The sequence below is a fragment of the Limulus polyphemus genome, unplaced genomic scaffold (genome assembly GCF_000517525.1).
Source record: "Limulus polyphemus unplaced genomic scaffold, Limulus_polyphemus-2.1.2 Scaffold1117, whole genome shotgun sequence".
Taxonomy (NCBI): domain Eukaryota; kingdom Metazoa; phylum Arthropoda; class Merostomata; order Xiphosura; family Limulidae; genus Limulus; species Limulus polyphemus.
In genome coordinates this window covers 236,643-248,286 of record NW_013666727.1, presented here as the reverse complement: position 1 = coordinate 248,286, position 11,644 = coordinate 236,643, and the positions used below count along the sequence as shown (strand labels likewise).

General features: G+C 30.4%; 1 protein-coding gene across 2 annotated transcripts in view; it reads right to left on the bottom strand.

Annotated features, from left to right (window-relative positions):
• Positions 1–11,428, bottom strand: part of LOC106462201 (protein regulator of cytokinesis 1-like) — a 38,164-nt gene extending 26,736 nt beyond the window's left edge. For both annotated transcript variants that reach the window (XM_022389391.1, XM_022389392.1), the window contains exons 1-3: positions 11,277–11,428; positions 6,275–6,530; positions 3,837–4,073 (exon numbers count right to left, since the gene is read on the bottom strand). In XM_022389391.1, the coding sequence (XP_022245099.1) occupies positions 3,837–4,073; positions 6,275–6,530; positions 11,277–11,335 (552 nt within the window). In that variant the 5' untranslated portion in view covers positions 11,336–11,428. The remainder of the gene's footprint in view (positions 1–3,836; positions 4,074–6,274; positions 6,531–11,276) is intronic.
• Positions 11,429–11,644: the final 216 nt, after the last annotated feature.

The window sequence follows — 11,644 nt, the reverse complement described above, 5'->3', positions numbered from 1 at the left end:
AACTAACTAGTAAAGTAAAGTAAAGTAATTAATTACTACTTAATACTACGAGTGTGTGTGTGTGTGTGTATATATATATATATATATATATATATATAAGTCTATGATGTCAAAAGAATGCATAGGTTCTGTAACTCTTAATATAAAACGATAAAACCTGAGCACTTTTGAAAGTGCTTGGGTTATAGTGTTTTAATAGGTTTTATAAAATAGGTCTAATACTATAAATTGCCTCAGTTGTATATAGGCAATGAAATCAGCACTATATAAAAATGATGGAAACCTGTACATAAACCAAAACCAAGATTTATAGTGTGAAATTCAAAACTAAAGTCATCACTCGTAGCCAATTTCAACTATACAAGTCTCTCAAAATTTCATGAACAACTAGCAACACATATAAAACAAAATTAAGAAACATAGATTATGTCAATAATGTATAAAAGGTATAACTTTTCAAGGAAAATGTTTGCCTTGAAGATTTTGGACACTATTACTGCAGAAATTTTCTTTTAAAAATTATACCTTTCATACTTTATTGACAGATGTTATGATTTCTAATTTAGTTTTATATATTTTGTTAGTTATTCATGAAATTTTGATAAGTTCATATAGTTAAAATTTGTTATAAGCAATGGCCTTTGTTTTGAATTTCACACATCTCGGTTTTGGTTTGTACATGTACGAATACACACATACAATTTCACCAAGTTTGGAAGGCCAGTTAAAGTATCAAACAAATATTTAAATAGTATTAATGTTATTAAACTGGACTGTAAGCATAAATAAACTGGTTAAAACATTTTTTTAATATAGGTATAAAAAGTTTTAGGCTTTCAAGTTTTTATCTACTTATTAACAGTACAAGTGCTTATCTGTAGATGACATTGGTAATAAAATAAGATCCATTCATTGATATAGTGTAAAGAATAAGCCATTTACTAAAAAATAGTTCTGATAATGGGATAATGACAAGTTACATGTAGTTCAAGTAATGTTACAATGGCTTCTCTCCTGACCAATAAGCATAAACATTTTAATGAATATACATAAATACAACTTTTATAGTGGAAGATGATTTGAAGCTACCTGCAATTTGGTACAGGTATGTTCAATTTCATGTCTGAAAACACTGAAAGACAAAATTATTTCTTTTAGGGTTAAGTATTTTTGCAATTCACTTAAAAATTTTAAATTTAATACAAACTTAGTGATTGCAACTTTTTACATATTCATTAATGTTAAAAAGTATAAAAAAGCGAGTCAGACAGTAAAGCAAGTTTGACAAAACAAAAGCAGTATAGAGCTTGAAATTAGTGATGGCTAGCCGGCTATATGCAAGTATTTAACTAGTGTCCATTAAAGGGCATGATTATAAGTATTCAGATCACTTGTCAACAGTAAAGCTGTCCACATGTACATGTATGGGAAAACCACAATATGATAATCAGGTGATAAGCCTTTTCTAGTAGCTTGTTGTGCATCACCCATGTTTAGTTTTCAAAGGGCTTCCCATGTTTACAATAGCATGGGAACAATAGTGCTTTCAAGCAGCATTTTTGAGCTGTTTTTTTTTTCTCATTTCATACTGGGAAAAGTAGTTATAATCATATACTTAGATCTAGTATTTTATAGTATATTAAAAAATATATTAAGTTTAAAGTGTGACACTCCTTAGAAACTTACATCAGCTACCTGGTTACCTGTTAAGGGCATGTAATCCCCCCACCCCCTCATGAGGCTAGTACTTTGCAAGCAAGTTTGAAAGTATCTGACAAGCATTTGCCAATAGCCAAAAAAGTTAGCTTTAACCCTAGCAGTCCCAGAAAATGGTTGGTATAAGAACATGTGGTTACAGGTTTAGTAATCAATGTTCTACTTCCCAAAACAGTGAGTACGTGTGACCTACATTGCCTATCTACAAAATCATGTGATTACTTGACAGTTTATAAACTACAGTAATCACATGTTCAACTTGTTTACTGAAGGTGCTAGAGTAATCATTTAAAATACTTACAAGTAATAGCTTTTGTCAAAAGATAATCCAATAATGATGGACTTGATTATTATCAATGAATAATGGGAGGCTGTGATATTGTCTTGTTGTTGGTTGTAATTGGACCAGTTTCTTGAAGAAATGCTTGGTTTTAGACTACAGGTCGTTCACGTGCTGTTAAAAATAAGTTTGTTGTGACTGAAAATACTGAAGTGTGTGGATGTCAACTTGCAATGGGAGATAAAAATGGAGATCTTACTCATGTTGATTATATACCATCAGTGAACCTAACTATTACTTCATTTCAGACCCAGACACCAAAGAGAAAAACCTGAGCTACTAAATGTGCTAAAAACTTTCCACAAGCTATCAAACCTGACAGACAAAATAAGAAACAAGATGGCTAAATCTGGTAAACTATGTCCCCATTAACGTTTACTGTGTATGTAAATCTTCCTAATTTGAATAAATAACACCTGTCTGCAAGATTGGGATGGATTTTCTATGTACCAGCAATCTTTTAACCTTCAAAAACTAATCAGATCTAGAACTCTCTGTGTTGTACCAGTTGTATAAGTTTAGCCAAATCCATTCATACATCCAATCTCAAGACATGCTATCAACAAGACTAGGACAGATGAACATACAGGGACAAACCAACATGCTCTGAATTGCTGTAGGAGCATAAAAACTGTATCTTTATTTGAAGGTATTAAGGAATATATATAAATAGTAAAAACAGGTAAGCAGAGCAATGTTTGTCACCCATTTTATTATGTAAAAATAGCTATTGTAATATCTCTTACTGTCTTTCTAAAAGCACTACAAATAAAAATACTATCCTGCTGTTCTAGTGATTTCGTTGTAAGACTTAATCTAAAAGTAACAAAACCTTAAAATCATTAACAACAAAAAATAAATAAAAAAAAACTGTTTTGGAGGCTTTTTAATAAATCCATAGGTCTTCTGAATTCTCTTTTCAAAAATGAATTTTCATTTCTATAGAATTTTATATAATTCAGTGCACAAAATAGAACAAAAAATATCAAAAATTTATCAATGTCTGAATTTCAATAACAGGCCACAATATCTGAAGTAGCTGAAAACTGCTAAATGCAAGTTATATTTTAACAGAGAAAACACTGCTGAAGTAAAATTTATTAAATTTTTCATGAAAAATTGTAAAAAAGATAAAGACTATATGCCTTATTTTTGGTCTAAACATGTTCTCACATACATTATTCAATTTAAATAGCATTTTATAAGTGTATACTACACTCTAGTGCAATATGATAATTTATTTCACTCAACATATTTCCACAATTTGTTCAAGAGCAACTTTCTACATACACCACTAGAATCACAATGACTAACAGACTATACCAGCCATTCTGAGTCTAATCAGAAGTTAACATATTTCCACAATTTGCTCAAGAGCAACTTTCTACATACACCACTAGAATCACAATGACTAACAGACTATACCAGAGTTTATGGTCATTTTGTCACTATACTATATGCCTAAATTTACTCCAGTTACCACTTTGTAGTATAGCTAGTATTTAAATATGATGTATTTACCTAAAACTGATCCAAGCCAAAAGCTTATGAAACAAATACCCTAAAACTTTATCAAGATACAGGAATGATATAGAAAAGTGAAGTTCTACAAGTTCAGTTATTATTATTTCATTACGATGACTAAACTATTACAGATTGCAAAACAAATATATACATGTTTACCTTCACCGAAATAACCTCTTCCACAGTGCATGTGATACAGACATAAAATCTATAGGCTGGTTATCCAGTCTACATATGTGATAAAATAATTCAATACCTTTTCCTCTTTAAGCATTGTGATATGTTGTTCTAATTCTTGAAGATCCTCTTTTGGGGGAACAATTGATCCACTCTGAAACACGTGAGGTGGCATAGCTAAATTTGTACAAAGCTTCTGCTCAGCATCACGAAGATGTTTCAACGCTTTTAGACGTTCATGCTTTTCTCTTGACAATTCATTTGCTCTGGTTCTTAGGTCTTTTTCTAGTTGAAGAATCGATAAACCTTCATCTGGCTGTAATGGATGATGATGTTTAAAGCCAAATAGCAACAACACTGTACATAACCTAGTTCTAATTTGGAGAAATTAGAAAGATGTCTTGTTTGGTGTGGAGAAAGGATTTTAAAAATACAAATGATATACAAAAGTACTACAATAGTAATTTATTATATAACTTCACAATAGTTGCTTTAGCAATTCAAAAAATTTCAGTTGAAGCATGTATACATAAAAGATTATTCCAACATTATGATAAGCTTTAATATATGTCCCTATACCAGTCAACTGGCAAGGGCCATATGATTTTAAAATGCAAAAAAAAAAGGGGTAAAAATACAAAACTAAGTGCACAATAAGGACAAATCAAAATTCTTATAGAATAGCTTTAGAGCTTAATTTTATGTTAATAAGCATTTACACATCTTACTACACATTATATATATATTCAAAGGTTTATACAAGAACAAAATTCTGAGCTTTTTTAAAGACTTCCCAGTATGGAATTACCTACTTTCCAGAACCACAAAACATTAGTTACTTATAACTCAAACTTTTCACTTTATTTACAATAACAAGTATTCACTCAAACCTACAAAATTACTTCATAATTAGTCAATGGAGTCATTACAAACAGCAACAACTTTTTTAAATTCCTACTCAAAATAATAAGTAATTGAAAATACTGACTTGGATTATAGTATATTTTTAATTACAAATGTAATATAGATAGAATATTGTGAAACCAATTTTAATTTTTCACAATAAACCCAAACCAATTTCAGCTTTAGTGACACATCTTTGTATTTGTATTTTAGTGACACATCTTTGTATTTTTTTATGTGCAAGTCTTATCTCTTTTAAGAAAAATTTGTTCATTTGTTACAACAAGGTCCATATTTCATACTAAAACTTGTTATATCATATGTTAAGTTCAAGTGGCAAAAGTCTGAAAAGATCATAAGATCACAAGAATATTTGTTGTTAAAATTGACTTTTTAAAAGCTTTTAAGTCTTTTTGTAAAGGCAGTAGATGAACTACTCACAAACTAGAGTCGGGTGATTAACTCAATTAATTTATTACCTATGAGCATTGATAACACAGATTAGTGACACGTAAAATAAATGATTAATTGGAATTACAGTTAAATCAATTAATGTCATGCAAACAAACAAATAATTGAAATTTGTGTTCTTGATTATTCCAACAATCCAAGTAAACAAAATATTAGCTATTACTACTTTCATTGTCTTGACTGTATGCGATGGTGTGGTAAAGCAGCCATTTATGATGTCTGTTGTTCATGTTCACCTTGTACGTCTAAATAATACTGTGGCTTTAACGTAATATATTGCTTGCTTATTTCAAGCTACAAACAATATTCGGTGCTACTATAGCATGTGGCCTACAAAGATATTTCTTGCTATATAAGTTATACCTATCCACGTTTTTGTTCAGCAAATAATAATAATTTAATAAGTTGTGTTACAAAAGAGTACCTTAAATTTGATTTATAATTGTGCTTGCTTTGATAGTTGAAATTTATTTCATTCCAAATTTGCCCCAAAAATGTCATGTAATGGCATTTTATACTTTCTTAGTTTCAAAGCATTACTTATAATAAATGGCACCAGTTGCAAATAAACAAAAGTTAAAACAGTGATGATGATAGTATCTGTATAGACTGCACACTATAGTGTAAATATCTTTGTAGACCACATGCTATAGTAGCACCCAATATTCACTACACCAACTAAATTGAAGGGCTAGTACCCTACAACTTGCTAATAAGATGCTTTTTTTAACAACCCAAACTACAAAATTATCTCCCTCTCACAAACAAGGCCCATATTCAGGTCTAGCTTCAGGGTCATGGGATGGTCACTATATTTCCTCACCCTGAATCTGAACCTGTCATGCTACAGAAATGCTCTACAACTGAGCTAAAGAGCTAGTCTTTAAGAATTTGCTAGTAAGGAACTTTTTAAATTAACTTAAACTACTACAATACTAATTCATCAATATTGACTTTCACAAATGTTCTCTTTTTTTTAAGTTAATCTTATGACATTAATTTAGTGTTCCTATTCAAGTATTTTGAGTTTGTAACAATAACATTCAATAATTTTTACAAACAATATATACATTCTTTATAGATAAGTTTTAAATTGCATTTCTTAATTTCCTTAGAAGATACTGTGTGCATAAAAAAAATTACCTCATATGGCTGAGTTGATAATTCTTGGCAAAGTCTGAGGATTTCTTGACCACAGCTCTCTACATTCTGCAACAAACGTCTCCGTAAACACTGTTCTTCCTCCACCATCTCTTCCAGCAATGTACGAAGATGCTTCATCACTACATCTGTTCTTTCCTGGCGTTGATCTCCATAGATACCAATCTCATCCCAGATATTAAACAGCTGGTCAAGAGAACTGCGAAATGTCTCTAGGAGCTGATTTTCTATTTCTTTTCTAAGAGTTTGGTTAAAATATGGAATAATATACAATCCGAAGTACAAATAAACAAAATTGGCAAGTTTGGATGAACACGTATTTAATTAAAAATATCTCTAGGTGAATTGTGTTTTTATAAAATTAAATATGTTGATAATAGGTTATGTTCTCTTTTGTAAATTATTTTCAGCATATTCTTAAAAATAATACGCAAATGTGTTGAACATATGAGGAAAATTAAAACAGAAAGATGCTTAACAGGTTGCAAAATGGGTTCAAACTGTTGAGGAGAGGATACATGTAAATACAAATGTTTAGTGGGAGAAATTTAAAAAAAAGTTCTTTTTTGTAGACCATGTCATAGTAAATTATGTTAATAGCAAACTAAAGAAGTCGTTACCCTGATATAGAGAGCTTTTTGGTGCTTTATAGAACAGTTTTTTGTCTCAGGTCAAGTGTAGGTAGGAAATTTTGAGTAGTGAAAGAAAATAGAAAAGCAATTAGTGAGGATGTGTCTGGATAAACAGGTAAATGGGCTTGACCTCTGAGACAGGTCTTAAGGATGGAAAAAGCGTTACTAATGGCCTCCATAAAAGTAGGTTTGGAAACTGTTAAGGAACATTTAATGACTTCATTGGAACTAATTTTAGTTAGTGATGAGAGTTGCTGACTTTGGGGGATAATGCCTTCTTGAACTTCCTCGGAATTCTGTTGTATTTACCACATCTGAAGACAATCAATTACAAAGGCTGACCATCCTGTTAAAATGATTCAAGTACTTGCAACTCCAATCTATTCATTACAGCCCTTTACTTCCTCTCCTCTGACAAACCCTTAACCTATTGAGCTAAATTATCCTTCAGTGACCCCTAGACTCACTAAGATACTTTTCTTTAAACATTTTCCAAGTGGCACTTTGTTGAAAGCCTTCCACAAATCAAGATATGCCGGATCCACACTTTTACCATCATTAATAAGCAGTAACATCTTTAGAGGTCAAAAGATTCAAAAATTCTTCAGGGTGTTGGTTTAGAGTAGGGTTGTTTTGTTCAATTAAGATGGATTCCTTGATTTTTCTATACTGTATGTATGTGTCAGTGTAAACTACTTGTACCCAATGACGACAAAACCTTGTCGAAATGTTGTACAATTGCTGTTATGTTAAACTTATATTAAAGTTTTTCTTCATTACCCATTCAAGCTGTCTCCAAGTATTATTAGTCTCAAAGTGGGTTCCTTGTCATTGAAATTGTTAGGTTGATTTGCAAAGCATCTTTAACCCGCTTCTCCAAAACCTTTACCACCTCAGAAGCATGTCTAACTATCTTACAATTACCCGGACAATGACTGTCACCTCCTTTAAAAATAGATGTAACATTAGCCAGCTTCCATTCTCAAAAAATGGTGAAATAAAAAAAAACTTATAAGAAACTAATAGATGATAATGTTAATGTTAAAGTGAGATATGGGTCCCTAACAAATGCTGATGACAAAGTTTTTGTTGAAGACTATGAGATGGGGAACATTTACGTGTTTTCTTATCCTCTGTTTTTACAAGAAGTTGTTAGTAATATTTTTGGTCCTGAACATTCTATGAGAAATATTTGGATTAACCTGAATCATGTAGATATTAATCCCTTGACAGTAAAAAGAAAAACTGAGATAAAAAATAAAGCACCAGGGCCAGATAATGTTCTTCCTAAAGGTTTAAAAAGGAGGTCAAAGATCAAATATGCAAGCATTTCTTCCTTTAATTTTTTGGCAAGTTAATTGAGAATTGGCAAAAGGTCAAGGATTGAAGACTTGAAACTGTTAATATTACTTCTATTTTTAATAAGAGATATAAAAATTACCGTAAGTTTTACTTCTGTAGTGGCAAACTTCTATAGTCAGATAAAAGAAATGTTGCACAATTATCTAGTGAACCATATCATAAAAGCAACAGAGATTACACAAGTGTTTATATATTACACAAAATATTCTGCCTGTATGTAAAAACAGACACATAGAAAGGACATTGAATTGTTGGAAAGGGTTCAGAGGAAGACTACTAGGATGGAAAGATTATAATAAAAAAGTTAAGATCTCTGAACTTGTTTTCTCTTGAAAAAAATAATTAGAGGGGATCTAATCAATGTATTTAAGACTTTAAAAAGGAATTGACAGTGTTGTTTCCTCATCCTTTTTATATTTAATGGTGAAAATGGTAAGATTAGAGGACACACAAAGTTTGCCAGGGTAGGAGTCAACTTCAGCTAAGACAGCTATATTTTTCTGGTTGATCTTTGGAACAGGTTATCTTCATATATGGTATATACTGTTAATTTAAAGAAAAGCTTGATGAATATTTGAATGATATGGGCTGGCTTTGAATTTTTTATCATCTAGTTTAATTTAGTGAATAGGATGTTATGTGATGTTATCTTGTTATCAGTGGAGTACTTCCGGGGTGGGAGCAGTGCTTGGGCCTTTGCATTTTCTTATTTAACTTAAAGATATTGATAGGAACATAATTACTAAGTCTTTGGATGATATTAAATTCTATTTTCTAGTTGCTTGTAGATGTTGAGTTACTACAGGATGACACAAATTAATTAGTTAGTTTAACAAATATTTGGCTAATGACTATTATTCTTAAGTAATACATTTAAATTATCATAACTAGCAGAAATGCTACCCTACAGGTGGTTGTTTGTGCTAGGAATTATTAAATGTAATATTAAACTGTAATGTTTTTATATAATAATAGTAGTACTGTTTATTGAAAGAATAATAGTTTTTAAGAAATCTGGTTTCTCAGTATTACATTTAAAAATTACATCGATAAAGATGTAATCAAGCCCTCACGTACAGTCCTAGTGAAAGTTGTGTTCTTGTGAGTATAGTACTTTTATTCAAAATTGTGTTCTATTATAAAGAAATGGTTGTTGCACATACCTCTATTTCTCTAATTGTGTGAATCTTGAATATCCAAAGTGTGAATTTTTTTATGGATTTTTGTTTGTGGTGCCATTCAATAAATGGCACAGGAGTTTTGGTTACATATATAGATACTGACATACACCCTACATCTATTATAGTAAGATTTGGATCATGTTTAATAGTTGACACACCACTTACTAGAATGATTGAAGAAAAGGTTCTTGCCACAGTGGTGGATAAGTCATTCAAGTCATTGAGACACTGCTCTGTTGCTTTTAACAAAGCTAATACAATTTTAAGGTGTGTTTATTAACATATTGATTATAAGTTAAAAAGAGGTACTTATCTCTTTATACTAATCACTAGTTAGACCTTACTTAGAATACTGTGAATAGTTTTGGTCTCGTTATTTATAAAAGGGATATTGACTTATTGGAAAGGGTTCAGAGAAGGGCTTTTGCAATGATTCCAGGGATGGAAGATTTAGTTCATAGGGATAGGAAAGATCTCTTAATTTATTTCCTTATAAGAAAAGATGGGTAAGATGCCATCTTGTTAAAGTTTACAGGAATATTTGGAGGATAAATGTCCAGACTATAATTCAGTTGCTTATATTTTATGATAGCTGCTTGAGAAATAAATGTCTAAGTCAATAAATGCTTGGAACAACAGATACTAAGTGTGAAATATTTGTTCATATTTTCACTGGGATTTTTAAAAGCATCAAATTTCTCTGCATAAGAGGTTACCAAAAATCTCACTGTACTCTCGGAAAATATTTTCTGAAACTACTGATATAGAGTACACATCCATTGCTTTTATTATTATGTTACTAATAAGTTTATCACTATGCAAACAGTATTACAAAACATTTGTGCTACTTTTTCACTTCAATAATAATGCAGATTCATGAAGTTTTAGAACAAGCTGACATTAAATGTATAATTATTAACTTATTAATTTGTTTAATGTAGGCTAACAATAATTATATTTTTTTCAGTTTGTGATCAAACATTTCTACATTTGCAAAACACAGCAAACATTTATAATCAATAAATTTAAGCCTAAATTATAAGTTAACAATTATATAATTTATATAATGCAGATCTACCAACATTCATGCATCTGAGTTATTCTTATGCTCACATTACATGTGTTAGTAAAAAAATCTCACATTTTGATAAGCTTTCTGTAATTTATAACACATTTTGGTTAGTTGATTGGCTGGGCTGGATCCAAGTGAAATTCAGTATCACTGTGATCTAGGAAATACACCAAATTGCACCATTTTGCTTCACTGAATAAATAATTTTCTAAGGAAGCATGACTCCAGACACTTTTAAAGTTTATTAAAATTTTACTTTTGGAAATTTTTCTAGTCTCATTCAAACAAATTCCTAAAGGTTGACAGCTCTGATAACGTTTATTGTTTCCTAAGTTGTAATACACTGATATTAGATTACAATATTATTTTATAATTATAATATTACTCATTACAATATACAGTATAACTATAACTTACAAACATCATTGTTACTGTCAGTGTTTAGTACAATTATCTCTAGTATCATGCATGAGCCTAATATCAGTCGCTAAAATTAATTATTATACTTTTATTTATATATTGCACTACTACTAGCGTATCACTGATTAGCGACAAACAACTTCACAAGTAGTGAAGTATTAAAGACTAGAGTAGGCCCTAAAGACTAAATCATAAATGCAACAGTAACGCTTACACGGTAACTTACTCAGTTACTGATTAAGTGTAAATTGTGAAGAAATAATAACACATTAATTTATGTATTACTATTAATGACATGTTCAGATTATTATATTCACCTCGTTACCCTTCTACTTTCTGTTGTAATTGCACAATCCTCCTCATCAAGTGAAGCCATATCTGGTAATCCTGTAATTCACTTGGACGTAGTAATAATACTAATTAGTACATAAGAAACTTATTAGGAATTGAAGTTAATACAACTTCTTGCAACGGCTCAAAAATTAGATTTTCAAATTTTGTGCGTCAATCGCCCTCTATCGTGATATTTTAAGAGTAGAAAAAATTGTATGTATTATTTATGATGAATATATTTGTTATTTATATTACATTTTTCTACGAATTGTTTTTATAATTCTTTGTATTACTGTCTAATTATTATTTTTTATTGGAATTCACTGGTTATATGGCTAAACTGCAGACATTT